The sequence below is a fragment of the Salvelinus fontinalis genome, chromosome 14 (genome assembly GCF_029448725.1).
Source record: "Salvelinus fontinalis isolate EN_2023a chromosome 14, ASM2944872v1, whole genome shotgun sequence".
Classification (NCBI taxonomy): domain Eukaryota; kingdom Metazoa; phylum Chordata; class Actinopteri; order Salmoniformes; family Salmonidae; genus Salvelinus; species Salvelinus fontinalis.
Genome location: NC_074678.1, coordinates 10508820 through 10528800, shown reverse-complemented (window position 1 = coordinate 10528800; position 19981 = coordinate 10508820). Strand labels below are relative to the sequence as shown.

General features: G+C 43.7%; 1 protein-coding gene across 7 annotated transcripts in view; it reads left to right on the top strand.

The window, feature by feature from the left end:
- Positions 1-19981, top strand: part of farp2 (FERM, RhoGEF and pleckstrin domain protein 2) — a 110976-nt gene that overhangs the window by 1313 nt on the left and 89682 nt on the right. For all 7 annotated transcript variants that reach the window (XR_008761915.1, XM_055943935.1, XM_055943934.1 and 4 more), the window contains exon 2: positions 6760-7009. Coding sequence is in view for 6 of the 7 variants with exons in the window: in XM_055943935.1 (XP_055799910.1) it covers positions 6809-7009 (201 nt within the window). In the remaining variant the exon portion in view is untranslated. The remainder of the gene's footprint in view (positions 1-6759; positions 7010-19981) is intronic.

Below are 19981 nucleotides of genomic sequence, written 5' to 3'. Positions count from 1 at the left end.
CTCTGAAATCAACTCTCAACTGATTGAATGACAGACAGGGTTCCTTGAGAAAGGAGATGTTGATTTGAATGAATCAAATCAATTCGGTTTAGTGACTGATTCCTCACACAACCCAGACAAAAAAAATACAATTATTTGGGGGAATTTTACTAAATGGAATCAAGAATTGTCATTTGGAGGAAGAATTGTTGACATATTTGACATTTGAATCTAAAAGCACAATACATTTATAAAAATAAAAAAAAATTAAAGTTAGCATATATATTTTTTTTTATATGTGGAACTAACAGCATTTAAACTACTTTGTCTGTTTGTTTCATATCTGCAATCATATCAGTAAAAAATATAAAATTCCCAGTTTATGCTACAATACAATTTTGGGGTGTGTTTGTAAATTCAATCTGGTGTGTCAGAGTGCGTTCTGGGCGTTGGAACATTTTCTGTTTGTAAATTCAGAGCGTTTCGCTCTTGGACCGTTCCCGAGTGCACACTGGACGCTCTGGACGATGAGTTGCGTTGATCTGGGCATTCTGACCTCACAGCGGCAGTCAAGCACCCAAGCTGACTGGCTAACGTTGGCTAGCTTGCTAACTACTTCCAGTACAAATGAGCGAACACCTCACTCTGACTATTTTACTCTCCCTAGCAGAGGTAGTTAGGTTGTGTTCATGTTATCCAGAGCGTTGGTGACTGCAACTGTGACGTTGGCAACAATTTCATTACGCTTTTTTGCCGACTGTTACTGACACAAGCCATATTCAACGAGTGTTGAGCATTCGTAAATTCGTCAGTTATTCTGCGCTGTGGCACACTCAGACAAGAGTGCTCTGAAATCGGAGTAGATGGCCAGAGTGACTTTACGAACGCACCCTTTAAGAGGTTTTAAAAATAGATTCTATTTGACTCAAAATTCCATGACTTACATTAAGACATTGTTGGCAGAATAGATGGGTGCAGTTCAATGCATGACTAATACAATTCTCCAATACATTTCTTGGTAGTGCAAAATTTACAAATTGGTTTGCTAGCTAGTTATGCTGAGCTTGAACAACTGTTATCCAGTTAGCGTATCACTTTCGTAAAGTCACTCTGGCTACTCCGATTTCAGAGCACTCTCGTCTGAGTGTGCGAGAGTGCAGAACAACTGATGAATTTACGAATGCTCAGCACCCGCTAAATATGACCGGTGTCAGTAAAAGTTGGCACAAAAAAAAAGTTGTACAATTGTTGTCAACAGCACAGTTCCTCACGAAATAACATGAATAAAGCCTAGTTAACAACCTCTGCTAGTGCTATTTATTTTTTATTTTATTTTTTATTTTTATAAAGGTGGTCAGAGTGAGGTGTTTTCTCATTTATCTGGAAGTAACTAGCAAGTTAGCCAACTTTAGACAGTTAGCTTGGGTGCTTGACTGCCGTTGTGAGGATCGGTCGGATCAACCCTACTCCTCGGGCAGAGCGTCCAGTGTGCGCTCTGAATTTACGAACGTCTCAGAGCACACACCGACACACTGGAGGCAGTTTACGAACGCACCCTTAGTTGTCACTCAAATGTATTTGGCAGCGATCAAATAGGTGGGCAGTCAGGCAAGTTCCAATTCAGTTCTCAGAACGTGGGTTGGGACAAGCATGCATTGGCAGGCAAGCTGAGGGTTTATCTGATGTTCCCTCGTTAGATTTGAACTCATCTTGCTCTGGCTTGCATTAGTTGTCCATCTTGTTCTTGTGATTTAACTGAGGAAGAGAGCCTACCTTTTTTTTATGGTTGTTTGATCAATAGGACTGTAATGTTCTCAAATGTAAGAGGACTCCCAAGTGGTATTAGACATATTTGCTGAAATCCTTCCAGGTGTATTTTGTGGCTTTTGGCAAATGTGTTCTAATGCTGTTTCATTTGCCAGTAAACACACAGTCCAGTTCAAAGTGAATGATGTCATGTTCAACTGTTGCTATACTGCTAAGGGTGGGCGGTATACCTAATTTTACGATCTACCGGTATTGATGCACATACCGGTTTGGCTTTTTTACTTTACCTTCTATAATGGTATTTGAATGTTTGGGATGTTAAATGTGGTATGGGGCTGTTTAGTTGCACTGGGGTCTAAAGGCACTGCATCTCAGTGCTACTACACACCCTGGTTCGATTACAGGCTGTATCACGACCGGCCGTGATTGGGAGTCCCATAGGGCGGCGCACAATTGGCCCAGCGTCATCCGGGGTTAGTTGGCCCGGGGTAGCGTTCTCCGGTTTCCACATAGACCTATCCCCGTCACTCAACGAGCACATTTATTTTTTTCTTCGACCGTGAGACTTACGTTCAGTCTCCATGTTGAAAACGGCATCGTTGTCATCACTTTCCTTATTATAAATCCATTAGCGTTCTATAATTTGTTTCTTATTTCTGCAAATAACTAGTTTTGTCTATTCTTAGCTGGTTTGGCCCTAAATCGTGTTTAGCCTCTACTGCTAGTAAATGTACAGAGTCAGAGCAAACGTAACTAGCTATACAACATGATAATACCGGTGATGATCCAGATCCCACTCTGGAACTTTAAACAATGCCACTTTAATAATGTTAACATGTATCTTACTCTACTCATCTCATGTGTGTAAATACTGTACCTTTTATACCATCTACTGCATCTTGCCTATGTCGTTCGGCCATCGCCCATCCATATATTTATATGTACATATTCTTATTCACCCCTTTTTTAGATTTGTGTGTATTAGGTAGTTGTTGGGGATTTGTTAAATTATTTGTTAGATATTACTACACTGTCGGAACTAGAAGCATAAGTATTTTGCTACACTCGCATTAACATCTGTTGTGTGTGACCAATACAATTTTGATTTGAGTTGCTCGTAGAGTATATTATGTTCAACAATATAACTAAAAATGAGCTAAATCAAAAATGGGAACATTTTCAATATTCAGGTTTTATATTTTTCAATAATCATAAATTCATGTAAAAATAATCACATCAAAATACTACTTGGATTTCCTGGTCTTTTTTGTTGTCTGGGTTTGGTGAGGAATCGTTCTTATGACTAATACTATCTGTAGTATCAATGTCTTTCAAGTTTCTTTCGGATATTATTGTGAGCAATCTACTGAGTAAACGTAATGCATTTTCTACAGAAGTTTGAGAAGGAATTGGTTTGTTTGATTGTAGAGGGTAAATCAGGGCAGGCCATGATAAGATATCCTAACCATGCCTCATTGGTACCTCCTACGCACTTGTCACTGTGTGATGAATGGTTTTAAAGGTGAAAGTAGTAATTTCCCCTTTATTTTTCTGACATCAAGAGGCTGTGCTTAGCAATATTTGTTTTTCACCCTGTCTAATGAATTGGCTATCTCATTTCCAGATATGACCTTTGATTTTGTGTTGTTTTTTTGTATGAGTCATCCAGAAATACCTCAACCTTTGTAAAGTTCCAATGCAGCTGTTTTTTTTAGCTCAATATCAAATCCTTACTGTGATGTGTTTTTAAAATTTTTAAATGGCCAAAAAAAGATTCACAAATAGCTTCCTGAGCAATTTCTCAAGCAACAATTTCTCAAGCAACAATTTTGCTAGGGCTGTCTGGGAGTTGTCTTAGTGAGGAGAGTAAAATGGAAAACTAGCTGTTATTGGCAAGAGGTTTGGCACTCTCTTCTTCATTGGTGTTAACTAATTTACTGCCTAGTGATGTCACCAGGCCAAAACTCCATCCCACCAAGACGGGCTGAAATTTCAGGTGTTCTTTACAAACAGCTCTTCCACTAAAAGGGCTTGATCATTTTCACAATATTTATTCCAACCTCATAGTGTGGAAGTATATATAAAACACAGGAAAATCATGTTTGACTGCACTGGGCTTTTAAACATATTTAATGCAGAACTCTGATACCACAACCTTTTAAAAAAAAAAACCTCTCTCCTTTCAAACAGACTGTTTCTTTCTAACTTTTTGCGGACTTATTTTATTTTTGATAGGTATTACTGGCAACGAAGCCTTTACTTTTATTTCCTGCAACCAACCTAGTCGTGATTGCGGTAATGTATTTAAAACTCCTGCCAACCCTGCACTTTTAACGTCACCTTACATCTTACCGTCTTGTGCACGTATTAACAAAATTAACATTCTATTGTTGTCTGACATCAAACTTGTCCTTTAATATTTATTAAGAACTATAAACACAAAAATTGCAGTCTGCATGACATCGCAGCAGCCTGGTCCAAATAGTGATGTTACGTGCTTTATTTTCTGCACCAAAAAACCCCATCCAATTTAAAATGTATTTAGGATAGCTATGTCGGTATAGCAAGCCAGGAAACTAAAAGCAACTTTCTCTAAACAATGTTTTGGTTTGCGTTAGCTTGTTAGCTAATGTAGCTATCGAACATTAGCTGGTTAGCCAGCTCGTATAATACCAGAACATATCTGACAATGTTTTGAGTTTAACTTTTTTTTATTCACCATAACAGGAAAATTTAAGCCATTACAAGGTAATTATATAAAAAAATATATTTACAAATATGGCGAGCTGCTAGCTTACTAATGTGAAGAAACTAACGCAGTGTATTTCTGTCGGATGTAAAGCGTGCTCTTACAACGATTGCAACAAGAGGGTCGAACTTGGCTAGTCCAACCAAACAATTGTGCTCGCATACTCCTTTATAAAGAACTTTGCTTGGAAAAGTGAGAAAAAAAAGCTGGAATTATACTGTTTGACTACGGCTGCTCAAAATGGACAATCTAAGAAGACTCAAGAAATCTGTCATTCATTTTTTTCCCCGTTTTTGCTGAAGAAATCTTAGTCGCGCAATCTACGTCTAACTAAGATGTTTGGTGCAGCAATTTCCAATGTGCATGCAAGTGGTGTCTGGTTGAATGACAAACATTATTGAAGAATCCCTACTGTTGACCAATCACCGACGAAGGAGCGTAGATTTCGGCTCCAAACTTCGGTTTGCCTCCAGGAAATTGTATGAACGAACAGCTGAAGCCCAAAACAAACAAAAACATCACAAAATGTCATCAAAATATATACACAAACTCTACCAAACTGTTTTGGCTGGGAAGCATGCGGAGCCCTTTAGCCTCTGGAAACCCCAAGGTTAGCAATGCTAACATGTACAATGCTAGAATGCTAACGAAATGCTAACCTTTTTACAGTCTCCGACCTAAACTACTTGCAAAAATATTAGACAGCAAGACTCTTGATCCGGGAGGGTATTCTCTGCTGTTAGGCTTTGAAGTGAAGCCTGACTTTTTTGGGGGGGGGAAATACGCTAACATTTTACACAGTTAAGATATCTAGCTGGTAAACATTTAGTTGTGAATTCCGTACTGTAACTAGATCACCTGGTACGTGCTGCACCACAGTGAGAGACTCACAAGGCTCCAAGTCTCCCGTCGTTGTGTGCTTGTAAACAAACACTACTGGTAATCTTCATAATGAAAAACTGTGACATGTGAAATGAAGAACGCTAGCTTTATCTCCTAACGTATTGCACAAGTTGACTGCAGGTATTTACTTAAAGTAACTACAAGTGTTGTGTGTGTATATATATATATATATATATATATATATATATATATATATATATATATATATATATATATATATATATATATATATATATATATATATATATATATATATATATATATATATATATATATACTGCTCAAAAGAATAAAGGGAACACTTAAACAACACAATGTAACTCCAAGTCAATCACACTTCTGTGAAATCAAACTGTCCACTTAGGAAGCAACACTGATTGACAATAAATTTCACATGCTGTTGTGCAAATGGAATAGACAAAAGGTGGAAATTATAGGCAATTAGCAAGACACCCCCCAAAACAGGAGTGATTCTGCAGGTGGTGACCACAGACCACTTCTCAGTTCCTATGCTTCCTGGCTGATGTTTTGGTCACTTTTGAATGCTGGCGGTGCTCTCACTCTAGTGGTAGCATGAGACGGAGTCTACAACCCACACAAGTGGCTCAGGTAGTGCAGTTCATCCACGATGGCACATCAATGCGAACTGTGGCAAATCTTTTTGCTGTGTCTGTCAGCGTAGTGTCCAGAGCATGCAGGCGCTACCAGGAGACAGGCCAGTACATCAGGAGACGTGGAGGAGGCTGTAGGAGGGCAACAACCCAGCAGCAGGACCGCTACCTCCGCCTTTGTGCAAGGAGGTACACTGCCAGCGCCCTGCAAAATGACCTCCAGCAGGCCACAAATGTGCATGTGTCAGCATATGGTCTCACAAGGGGTCTGAGGATCTCATCTCGGTACCTAATGGCAGTCAGGCTATATATGTGTGTGTGTGTGTGTATATATATATATATATATACACACACATATATGTATATATATATATATTTATATTAAAAGCTTTCAATAAATAGATTCAACGATATTGAAAAACCCTCCGGTGGCAATTTCCAAATACCCCGATATACGATATATATGGTATACTGCTCAATTCTAATAAACATTGACCAATACATTTTCACCCAGTTCTTTCTCTCTTCAGTGGTAAACAGTTTGACATGTTGATTTGACCACTGCATCAAAAATACTTGTATCCTTTGTTGTCAAGCAGAGATGCCACCTGCCTGAGATCTGATTTATCCTGAGGCCTGAAGATCCTTCATTCTAGAAGCCTTTTTACATTAGTTGCCGTCTTTTGCAGCACACCAGATTTGAAACTTTCCTACTTACTTTGTCCTTGCTTTAACTGTCTGTCTCTGCAGGAGTGAGTGACCTAGTGGGCTGGTCGGTGTGAGGGGCAGAGCAGCAGCCATGGGTGAAATTGAGGGTTCCTACAGGGCCATACAGACCCCTGGCACCCGGCTGGGGGCCCAGTTCAATGCTGGGATCAGTACCTTGGAGCCGGGCCAGAGCCTCAGTGATGCCTTGGGCCCCGGGGGTAGGAGCCCAGGCAGAGGTCTACAGCTCAGGGTCCAGAGCCTGGACGACTCCCAGGAGTTTTACAACTTGGAGGTGAGTTGCCCATTGACCTACTAATTCACGTTTTGCAGTCATGCTAGTTCTTGACGACTCTTTATTGATCTTCAGAGGGGAAGTTGGATACCACTTGTAGAACAGATCCACGCAGATCGTTATATGGTCATAATTAAATAAATATAAACGCATATTTTGTTATATTTATGGGGAGATCAAAATGCAATGCATGACTTTCTGTTGGTCAGAAAAATCCCATTGCAACCGTGTCTTTTCCTCTTTGTCAAGTAAGAGAAGCCATTCTGTAGGCAGAGAAGCCATTCTGTAGGCAGAGAAGCCATTCTGTAGGCAGAGAAGCCATTCTGTAGGCAGAGAAGCCATTCTGTAGGCAGAGAAGCCATTCTGTAGGCAGAGAAGCCATTCTGTAGGCAGAGAAGCCATTCTGTAGGCAGAGAAGCCATTCTGTAGGCAGAGAAGCCATTCTGTAGGCAGAGAAGCCATTCTGTAGGCAGAGAAGCCATTCTGTGGGCAGAGAAGCCATTCTGTGGGCAGAGAAGCCATTCTGTGGGCAGAGAAGCCATTCTGTGGGCAGAGAAGCCATTCTGTGGGCAGAGAAGCCATTCTGTGGGCAGAGAAGCCATTCTGTGGGCAGAGAAGCCATTCTGTGGGCAGAGAAGCCATTCTGTGGGCAGAGAAGCCATTCTGTGGGCAGAGAAGCCATTCTGTGGGCAGAGAAGCCATTCTGTGGGCAGAACAGCACGTCGTGTCTGACACTGAGGGTGACAGCTGCCACATGGCTTTGGTCCACAAATCCCTTCCCACCCCCCTTTAAGACCGCTTACTGTTGGGATTCCCTGGTGTTACTTTAGTCTGATTAACACTATAGAGTTCAGCTGTACTGGGATGACCCGGATGTTACTGTATTCTGTTTTACACTAGGGAGTTGGGATGACCCGGGTGTTACTGTATTCTGTTTTACACTAGGGAGTTGGGATGACCTGTGTGTTACTGTATTCTGTTTTACACTAGGGAGTTGGGATGACCTGTGTGTTACTGTATTCTGTTTTACACTAGGCAGTTGGGATGACCTGTGTGTTACTGTATTCTGTTTTACACTAGGGAGTTGGGATGACCCGGGTGTTACTGTATTCTGTTTTACACTAGGGAGTTGGGATGACCCGGATGTTACTGTATTCTGTTTTACACTAGGGAGTTGGGATGACCCGGGTGTTACTGTATTCTGTTTTACACTAGGGAGTTGGGATGACCCGGGTGTTACTGTATTCTGTTTTACACTAGGGAGTTGGGATGACCCGGGTGTTACTGTATTCTGTTTTACACTAGGGAGTTGGGATGACCCGGGTGTTACTGTATTCTGTTTTACACTAGGCAGTTGGGATGACCCGGGTGTTACTGTATTCTGTTTTACACTAGGCAGTTGGGATGACCCGGGTGTTACTGTATTCTGTTTTACACTAGGGAGTTGGGATGACCCGGGTGTTACTGTATTCTGTTTTACACTAGGGAGTTGGGATGACCCGGATGTTACTGTATTCTGTTTTACACTAGGGAGTTGGGATGACCCTGGTGTTACTGTATTCTGTTTTACACTAGGGAGTTGGGATGACCCTGGTGTTACTGTATTCTGTTTAACACTAGGGAGTTGGGATGACCCGGGTGTTACTGTATTCTGTTTTACACTAGGGAGTTGGGATGACCTGTGTTACTGTATTCTGTTTTACACTAGGGAGTTGGGATGACCCGGATGTTACTGTATTCTGTTTTACACTAGGGAGTTGGGATGACCCGGGTGTTACTGTATTCTGTTTTACACTAGGGAGTTGGGATGACCCGGGTGTTACTGTATTCTGTTTTACACTAGGGAGTTGGGATGACCCGGATGTTACTGTATTCTGTTTTACACTAGGGAGTTGGGATGACCCGGGTGTTACTGTATTCTGTTTTACACTAGGGAGTTGGGATGACCCGGGTGTTACTGTATTCTGTTACTGTTAATGCTACTGTTACTCACCAGTGCACTGTTGTCCCTACTGTGGATGTGATCTATGCCTCGCTGCCCTGTGGTTTGGCTGTTTGGTGTAGCCCGGACAGTGGCCGGTCGGTGTGGGCCGGTCGTTTGGTGTAGCCCGGTCAGTGGCCGGTCGGTGTGGGCCGGTCGTTTGGTGTAGCCCGGTCAGTGGCCGGTCGGTGTGGGCCGGTCGTTTGGTGTAGCCCGGTCAGTGGCCGGTCGGTGTGGGCCGGTCGTTTGGTGTAGCCCGGTCAGTGGCCGGTCGGTGTGGGCCGGTCGTTTGGTGTAGCCCGGTCAGTGGCCGGTCGGTCGTTTGGTGTAGCCCGGTCAGTGGCCGGTCGGTGTGGGCCGGTCGTTTGGTGTAGCCCGGTCAGTGGCCGGTCGGTCGTTTGGTGTAGGCCGGTCAGTGGCCGGTCGGTGTGGGCCGGTCGTTTGGTGTAGCCCGGTCAGTGAGGTGTGGTCATGACTGCAATATGATGGCCTCATTTCCTTACTCGTTCCTTTCCACCTGACCAAGACATCTATCCTTCCTGTACTTTGATGTTCCTCCAGTCTGTGCTGACTCCCCTTCTCTCTGGCCTGTAGTCGGGTCACAGCACACTGTCAAGTTGAGCAGACAACGACGTCAATTAGGCCTCTCCCAAATACTGTCAGGAAAACTGTAAGTCACTATGGAAAGATGGAAGAGAGGGGAAGCATGTGTTTGTCACTGTTTTCTTTACACAAGCAAGCACGGTTTTACAGTTCACACACAAGACTCTGGCTATGAGGCAATGCCATAGCTGTATATTTGAGGAGTAAAGGTTTTCTACTAAATATATTGTGTTTTTGTTAGTCCAGTTGTCACTCAAGTATGACGCATGACTTTAACTCCATAAGGTTTTTCTAGCCTGTAACCCCAGAGGCGCTAGTGGTAGGCCAGTATTTTGTATCATGTTGTGGTGGGTGGCTGGTAGGGTGGGGGGGGGACACTGGCTTTGACCCTGTCAATAGTCAAGGCCACCACTGAAAGAGGTGTTTGGTGAGAAATTTCTCCATAAAAATGCACCTTTTGTAATAAAAGCATTACATGCATAATATTTTGCGGTAACTTTTGAGAATGGTGTTTTCACACGCATTTATGTTGGAACATTCGCACTTATAGCCTACTGCTGTGTACGCATTGCTGTGCTTATGTTACGAAATAGCCTAATAGTTTATCAACATTTTTAAGCTAAACGTTTTGATCTGTTGCGTCATTCTCAGCCTACTCGTTTTTAAAATCTTTTTTTGATGCTAGTGGTTGTATTAATTTGGGATCTATCGCATCCCCCATCTGTCCCAGACTATGTTTGGAATATTTATTTCTCGAATAGAATAGGTAGACTTTTGTACAATGAGGGATAGTAGATTAACATAGACTAGTGTTTTTGCTGTTCGTTAGGTCTACTCATCTTGTTGGATGACGAAAAGTAAATGTGGATAGTTTTTCTATTATCTTCAACATGAATTCAATAAGGACGGGCGCTGTTGCGTCCTCTGTGTCTGTCCACTTGTAGCCTTTGAGAAAGACCCGATCACATGACGGGCATTGGCTAATAAGAGCTGAGATATATGAGAGAGCCATGGAGTGAGGGGTGCTTTGGAGCTCGCAGCTAGGAGAAGGGAAATATAATTATTATATTCAGCCCAAGGCACACCGGCCACTGGCTGCAAAAGGTATGGATTTTTTTTAGGGGGGTGGGCATTACGACCACAAAAAGGGGATGCCGCCGGGAAATTCGAGGCATTATCAAGTGCTTGTCAAATTGTGAATGAGAGACTGATGAAGTGTGTGCAACCGGCGCAAGAAACAATGCGGAGGTCATGTTTTCCAGTGAACTTTCTTCAAGTCATTAGTTGCATCATGCAGCCTTACAATGTATTAAACATCAACAAAACATATAGCCCAATGTTTGTATCACAGCTAAAGTTGCATAAATAACTCTAAATTAAGCATATAGGAGTACCTATTTCTTTGTTAACCGCTCACAGAATAGCCGCATGTGCAACACTCCCTCATCGTTTGGAGAAAATATCCTTTACAGTGTTCAATTGTATTCTTCATACTATAAAATAATGCCATGAAATTTTAAGCAAATCTTGTCATGGGGACACTGCTGAGACAATATAACAAACACAGACAATAAAACAAACACGACCCAGATTATAATTTTTTATTGAACCTTTATTTAACTAGTCAAGTCAGTTAAGAACAAACTCTTATTTACAATGACGCCAAACCTGGATGACGTTGGGCCAATTGTGTGCCGCCCAATGGGACTCCCAATCACGGCCAGTTGTGATACAGCCTGGATTTGAGCCAGGGTGTCTGTAGTGACGCCTCGAGCACTGAGTTGCAGTGCCTTAGACCGCTGCGTCACTCGGAAGCCCGAGATGTAGCATGGGGACACTGCTGAAACAATATAACAACCGTAACGCTGCTGAGATGGACACTTCATAATCTTATGCACCATATGCTGCTGGACACAAGATTCAAACACAACTTATTAATTTGTGTGGCATTTCATTAACACACGATTCAACCTAGAGAATTGCTGCTGTTGAAGTGTCCCAAGGGATCCGTTATAGTTTATTTTATAAACAACTGCAATGACGACTGTTTATAAAAACAGAACTATTATAAACGGTTTTAAATGAGGAAAACAAATCCCGGCAGTGATTATTGAAGTGTCTTTTTGGGGGGTTTCTGTACTTTATTATTTATATTTGACAACTTTTACTTAACTACATTCCAAAATAAAATACTGTACTTTTCACTCCATACATTTTCCCTGACACCCAAAAGTACTCGTTATATTTTGGATGCTTTAGCAGGACAGGAAAATGGTCTGATTCACACACTTATCAAGAGAACATCCCTACTGCCTCTGATCTGGTGGACTCACTACACACATGCTTTGTTTGTAATTGATGTCGTAGTGTTCTCCTGGCGATCTGTAAATGGGGTGGGGGGGGGTCTTGTTTGCTTAATATAAGGAATTTCAAATGATTTTTACTTTTGATACTTAAGTGTACTTTAGCTATTACATATTATTTTTATTTTGATACTATTTCAAACCAAATACTTTTAGTCAAGTAGTATTTTACTGGGTGACTTTCACTTTTACTTGAGTCATTTTCTATTAAGGTATCTTTACTCAAGTATAACAATTGGGTATTTTTTTCCCACCTCTATCTGCTCAGTGACACTGAGGGTGGGATACTAATGTAGCTCTCTTAAGACAGAATGTCCCTCACTAAACGTGTAGTTCGTTCTTCTAAACTTGTAGTTTCCTAACGTGCCATTGACTTTCATTTAAGATAGCTGGCTAATGTGTTTAGTAGTAATACATAATTCCATGTTTCTAGAAGTATATGGAGTAATGATTTATCAGAAAGTATGTATACACCATGTGTTTTCTGGTTGGCTAATAATTCATCTAGGTTTGTGCTTTTTTGACGACAAATTACCCATGAGACAGGATGAGGATATGATGAACATGGCTTTAATACTCTACTCTTTATAGTTACTATGGCTTGTAATTTTAATCTTGCTTGAAATTTTCCCATGTGGACTTTGTGCATAAATAGATACTAAATTGCAGTGTTTGATGTTTCAAATTGCTGTGCCCTTCAACAAACGGCCATCCTCTACAAAATCCAACCAGGGCTACAAATCCAGACAGGTCTCTGATGCTTTGATGTTTTGAGTACTGCCTCTGGTCTGGTCCACAGCTGCAGGTAGCTGGCATGGTCAATGTCAGCACAGTCACACATTAGCCTGTATGGTTCTTGTCCAGGGCTCCAGGCCCCTCCTACACCTAGAGCAACAGGAGAAAGCCCATCCTTGTGGTGTCTGGCCAGGGAGGCAGGGAACACAGGGTTCTTTTATCCAGCCAGCCCCAGCCTGCCCCTCTCTTTGCTGGCCTTCTCCACTTCTCAGCTCACTACTCCAACTCACCATGCAAGCAGGGGGTGAAGGGGTGTGCTATGGAACCAAGCGGTGTGAGAATGCGGGACTGGAGAGGGATGGAATGGACAGGGAGGTGGGGTAGACAGGCCTAGCTCAGCATGCGGGACAGGGAGGTGGGGTAGGCAGGGCTAGCTCAGCATGGGGGACAGGGAGGTGGGGTAGGCAGGGCTAGCTCAGCATGAGGGACAGGGAGGTGGGGTAGACGGGGCTAGCTCAGCATGAGGGACAGGAAGGTGGGGTAGACAGGGCTAGCTTGGCATGAGGGACAGGAAGGTGGGGTAGGCAGGGCTAGCTCAGCATGGGGGACAGGGAGGTGGGGTAGGCAGGGCTAGCTCAGCATGAGGGACAGGGAGGTGGGGGAGGTGGGGTAGACGGGGCTAGCTCAGCATGAGGGACAGGAAGGTGGGGTAGGCAGGGCTAGCTCAGCATGAGGGACAGGGAGGTGGGGTAGGCAGGGATAGCTTGGCATGAGGGACAGGAAGGTGGGGTAGGCAGGGCTAGCTCAGCATGCGGTACTGGAGGGGGATGGGAGAGAAAGGGAGGTGGGGTAGACGGGGCTAGCTCAGCATGGGGGACAGGGAGGTGGGGTAGACAGGGCTAGCTTGGCATGAGGGACAGGGAGGTGGGGTAGGCAGGGATAGCTTGGCATGAGGGACAGGGAGGTGGGGTAGACAGGGCAAGCTCCGCATTAGCAAACAAGTACATAAATAGTGAGGTTGACAACCAAGTGGGGGACACAGAGGGGGAGGGGAGGGAGGGGCAGCCTGTGGTGTTTTAAAGACCAGTTGTGTCTGAGTTTGGGGCCCTAGAGGAAGGGGGGAGGGGATGAATTTGAGTGAAGCTGCTTAGAGAAGCCCCACAGGAATTGTTGCCAAGGAATTTCAACTGATCATTTAAATTTTTAACCCGTTCAGTGACTAGTCTCAGCCAGGAGAAGCTGTTCCAGTATTGATTTCATGAGTTTCTTGTTTTGTGAAACCAGCAGATGTTTATCTAGGACATGCAGTATGTGTTGGTAGAAAGTGGAGCTCATAGTATATAAAAGCATGTTTTGTGAGTCAAATGAAGATTCTGCTTGAGTTGTTTTAATTAATCTGCTTTTTTTTTTTTCTTCATTTTTATTTGAGTTCAGTTCACCCATGTTTTGCTTTAATCATGAACTGCTGAATGGTGACGCAATCGAAGCTCAGAATTTTATGGAACCTTCCCCTGGCATGACAAGCCTCAAGGCATGTGCATGCTTGACATGTGGTTTTTAGAACAGGGATATCACAATGTCAGGATTAAAGGGATACTTTGGGATTTGGGGTAATTTCATAATTGCCCAGAGTCAGACGAACTCATGGATACCTCCTCCCCATCCCCCACTTTGTACTCTTAAGTATATATTATATCATAATTTGATTATAACGTTAGTAGTTTTGAAAAACTATACATTAATAAAAACTTTTCTCCGAACTATGCATTTCATTCATCCGCTGTGACGGTGGGCGCAAGGATAACCTGTGCATGAGTGTCAACACAGCTGGCTTGCTGAGACATCGGGACAGCGGCAGTTATGGACGTGTTTGCTAGATATCAAGTAAGCTAAGTGTGGGAAGAGGACATCAACAGACTGCCATTGCTCAGCCAAAGCGATATTTTTTTACTTCGCAGCTGTGACTGTGAAGATTGTTGACACTGCTGGAAGTATTTTCAAGCTATTAGCTAGCTTACGTTAGCAAGTATCTAGCTAGTCCACGTAGCTAAGTGTGATGAGACTTGTCACATTGACGGACAACAATCACTCGTCCAATATCGAATATGGTTTGTGGGTGTGCTGTGAACTTGAAATAACAAACCCAAAGTAGTGGTCGGCTATAATCTTTCACAAACTTCCATTGAATGATCCAGACCGATTTTAATGTATGGCTAGTTTCCCTGAATATAGATAACACTCCTCAGTTAGTAACATTAGCTAGTTTCCGCCGGTATTTTATTTGTTTTTACCGGGGGGCTATTATAAGAGGATGGAACTGACGAGCGATAAGAAGAGACTTTTTCCTGAGGGATACAGCGGTCCCACCAGTGGCATTTTACGCACATCGAACAAAGCGGAGTGGGGTAAGTGTTACGATTATCTAACATCTGCTTGATTTTAATAGTAGCTAGCTGATCTCATGATGTGATAGGCTGTCCATGTCATCTGCAGCATCTGTGTGAATGCCCTCCTCTCAAAGACAAAGAATAGCTGAGTACAACTGTTAGGTTATTATTTTTCAGAGTAAATAACCCACGGACACTAGAAGCTTTTAACCAAGTTTAAACCCAGTCTCTTTCATTTTCTATCGTTCATTTACTATCTCAATGATCAAAGACGATTCCAACAAAACGAGTAGAACTCAACTGTGCTGTCGTTATAATTCCAAATTGACTGGTGCCATTATTTTCATCTGTATTCAAGTACATTCCAACTACAATTTCCACATGCTTGAGAAAATAATAAGTTGGCTTGACTTTATACACGGAGTGTACAAAACTTTCAATGACATGAACTGACCAGGTGAATGGCGCCGGAGGGGATGGCTGACATTTTACGTACTCCTAACCAACTGTGCTATTTTTTTGTTTTTTGTTGTTGTTGGGTTGTTTTATTTTTTTAACTTATTTTGTGCTGCTACTGTCTGTTATGACTGAATAAGTTCTGGAATCATTTTTCTTTAACGAGTCCGACGAGAAGGATATAATGCTTTCTAGGGAACGGGCCCAAATCCCCGTCATTTACGTGAAGAAAAGATGGAGAAAAAGGAGGCGGAGGTCGGGTTGCCTTGTGAGAATTTGGTAGGCGAGTGAGTAAACCTCCACCGCCATCCATTCTATTGGCCAACGTGCAATCATTGGAAAATAAAATACATAACCTACGATCAAGATTATACTACCAACGGGGACATTAACTGTAATATCTTATGCTTCACCGAGTTGTGGCTGAACAACGATGCGGATAATATTGAGCAAGTGGGATTTTCCATGCACCAGCAGGACAGAGAAGCTACGTCTTGAGGCTTACCAGACATGTCTATTTTCAACCGCTGGTGCGCGATGTCTAATATATTAAAGAAGTCTCGAGGTATTGCTCGCCTGAGGTAGAGTACCTTATTATAAACTGTAGACCACACTATCTACCAGGAGAGTTCTCATCTATATCATTCAAGGTAGTCTATTTACCACCACAAACCAAACCAAACCACAGACCGCACTCAACCAGCTGTATAAGGCCATAAGCAAACAAGACAATGATCATCCAGAAGTGGCACTCCTAGTGGCCGGGGACTTTAATGCAGGAAGCTTCAATCGGTTTTACCTCATTTCTAGCAGCATGTCACATGTGCAAACAGAGGGAAAAAAACTCTGGACCACCTTTACTCCACACACAGAGATGCGTACAAAGCTCTCCCTCGCCCTCCATTTGGCAAATCTGACCATATTTCTATCCTCTTGATTCCTGCTTACATGCATAAACTAAAGCAGGAAGTACCAGTGACTCGCTCAATATGGAAGTGGTCAGATGACGGGGATGCTACACTACAGGACTATTTTGCTAGCACAGACTGGAATATGTTCCGGGATTCATCAAATGGCATTAAGGAGTATACCATCTCAATCATCGGCTTCATCAATAAGTGCATCGACGATGTCGTCCCCACAGTGACCGTGCGTACATATCCCAACCAGAAGCCATGGATTACAGGCAACATCTGCATCGAGCTAACGTCTAGAGCTGCCGCTTTCAAGGTGCTGGACGCTAATCCGGACGCTAATAAGAAATCCCGCTATGCCCTCAGACGAGCCATCAAACAAGCAAAGCATCAATACAGGATTAAGATTGAATCCTATAACACCAGCTCTGACACTCGTCGGATGTGGCATGGCTTAAACTATTATGGACTACAAAGGGAAACCCAGCCTCGAGCTGCCCAGTGACGCGAGCCTACCAGACGAGCTACATGCCTTGCTTGCCTCGACGCGAGCATAAACAACACTGAAGCATGCACGAGAGCACTAGCTGTTCTGGATGACCGTGTCATCACTCTCTCGGTAGCCAATGTGAGCAAGACCTTTAAACTGGTCAACAGTCACAAAGCCGCTGGGCCAGATGGATTACCAGGACGTGTACTCAGAGCATGCGCGGACCAACTGGCAAATGTCTTCACTGACATTTTCAACCTCTCCCTGACCGTGTCTGTAATACCTACATGTTTCAAGCAGACCACCATAGTCCCTGTGCCCAAGGAAGCGAAGGTAACCTGCCTAAATGATTACCGCCCCGTAGCACTCACGTCAGTAGCCATGAAGTGCTTTGAAAGGCTGGTCATGGCTCACAACAACAGCATACTCCCGGATACCCTAGACCCAATCCAATTCGCATACCGATCCACAGATGATGCAATCTCTATTGCACTCCACACTGCCCTTTCCCACCTGGACAAAAGGACCACTTATGTGAGAATGCTGCTCATTGACTACAGCTCAGCGTTCAACATCATATTTCCCACAAAGCTTATCACTAAGCTAAGGACCCTAGGACTAAACACCTCCCTCTGCAACTGGATCCTAGACTTCCTGACGGGCTGCCCCCAAGTGGTGAAGGTAGGGATCAACACATCCGCCACGCTAATCCTCAACACAGGGGCCCCTCAGTCCCCTCCAGTACTCCTTGTTCACCCACGACTGCGTGGCCAAAAACCTCCAACACCAAGTTTGTTGACGACACAAATGGTAGGCCTGATCACTGACAACAATGAGACAGCCTATAGAGAGGAGGTCAGAGACCTGGCAGTGTGGTGCCAGGGCAACAACCTCTCCCTCAATGTGAACAAGACAAAGGAGCTGATCGTGGACTACAGGAGAAGTTGGGCCGAACAGGCCCCCATTGACGGGGCTGTAGTGGAGCGGGTCAAGAGTTTCCAGTTCCTTGGTGTCCACATCACCAACGAACTATCATGGTCCAAACACACCAAGACAGTCGTGAAGAGGGCACGACAACACCGTTTCCCCTCAGGAGACTGAAAAGGTTTGGCATGGGTCCCCAGATTCTCAAAGTTCTACAGCTGCACCACCGGTTGCATCACCGCCTGGTATAGTACCTGCTCGGCATCTGACCATAAGGCGCTACAGAGGGTGGTGCGTATGGCCCAGTACATTACTAGGGCCAAGCTTCCTGCCATCCAGGACCTATATACTATGTGGTGTCAGAGGAAAGCCCCCAAAATTGTCTGACTCCAGCCACTCTAGACAGACAGTTTTCTCTGCTCCCGCACGGCAAGCGGTACCGGAGTGCGAAGTCGAAGACCAAAAGGCTCCTCAACAGTTTGTACCCCCAAACCATAAGACTGCTGAACAATTAATCAAATGGCCGCCGGATTATTTACATTTGCCCCCCCCCCCCCCCCAAATTAGTTTTTACACTGCTGCTAATTGCCGTTTATTATCAATGCATAGTCACTTCATCCCTACCTACATGTACGAATGACCTCGACTAATCTGTATATCAAATATACCCCCGCACATTGACTCTGTACCGGTACCTCCTGTATATAGCCTCCACATTGACTCTGTACCGGTACCCCCTGTATATAGCCTCGTTATTGTTATTTTATTGTGCTGTTTATTTATTATTTTTAGTTGGTAAATATTTTCTTAATTCTTTCTTGAACTGCATTGTTGGTTAAGAGCTTGTAAGTAAGCATTCCACGGTAAGGTCTACACATTGACTCTGTACCGGTACCCCCTGTATATAGCCTCCACATTGACTCTGTACCATAACCCCCTGTATATAGCTTCCACATTGACTCTGTACCGGTACCCCCTGTATATAGCCTCCACATGTTGGTTAGGGGCTTGTAAGTAAGCATTCCACGGTAAGGTCTACACATTCGGCACATGTGACAGTTTGATTTGAATCCAGCTGAAAGCTATGATCTCTTATTGATGATGTCAGCTGTTAAATCCACGTCAATCTGTGTAGATGAAGGGGAGGAGACCGGTTAAAAAAGGATTTTAAAGCCTCGAGACATGGATTGTGTATGTGTGCCATTCAGTGAATGTGAATTGGCAAGACGAGATATTTGAGTGCCTTCGAATGGCGTATGGTAGTAGGTGCCAGGCGCACCGGTTAAGAACTGCAAGGCTGGTGCATTTCTTTTCACGCTCAACAGTTTCCCCTTGTGTATCAAGAATGGTGCGCCACCCCAAAGGACATCCAGCCAACTTGACACAACTGTGGGAAGCATTGTAGTCAACATGGGCCAGCATTCCTGTGGAACGCTTTCGACACCTTGTCCATGCCCCGACGAATTGAGGCTGTTCTGAGGGGAATAGGAGACGTGCCTGCTGTGGACAGACCACAAGGAATTGCCTCAACCGTTGCTGGTAAATTCTTTGGGGGATGGTGATGGTTCTCTCTTCAACTGTACTCAGAGGCACCCTTCTCCCCCTAGTTTGGGGCCTGACTATATCCACGGCACTAATCACTACACTAATGCAATGTAGAAAACCAAAAATAATCCTGTATGTTCCTTCTATAGGTGCTGTATGTAATGTCCTTTAGATTATATTCACTGGTTTCTTCTCTTTCCTCATTTGAGCCACTCTAAGATTCAACATTGTTTACCCAAAACAAGCAAAACAGTGGATTGCGTGGTCAGCATATCAGCCCACCACTCAAAGATTTAGGAATGACCTGATGGAGAGCGCCTTGCTTGGACTAATACTGGGAGCCCAAATACTGTGGAAGAGGCGGTCATCTGGCTGCCAACTTAACCCCCCCCCCCCGTTCCGTCCCAAAAACCCAGCAAGGAGGTCTGCAGTGACGTGGTTCAAGGACACTTTGGGGGGGCTATTCTGACACCCCCCAACTCACCCACTATCCATGGACATGGCCCTACTACCTAATACGAACACTCATGTAACATCAGTCGTTAGCTTCTGGTTATTATCGCACTGTAGCAGT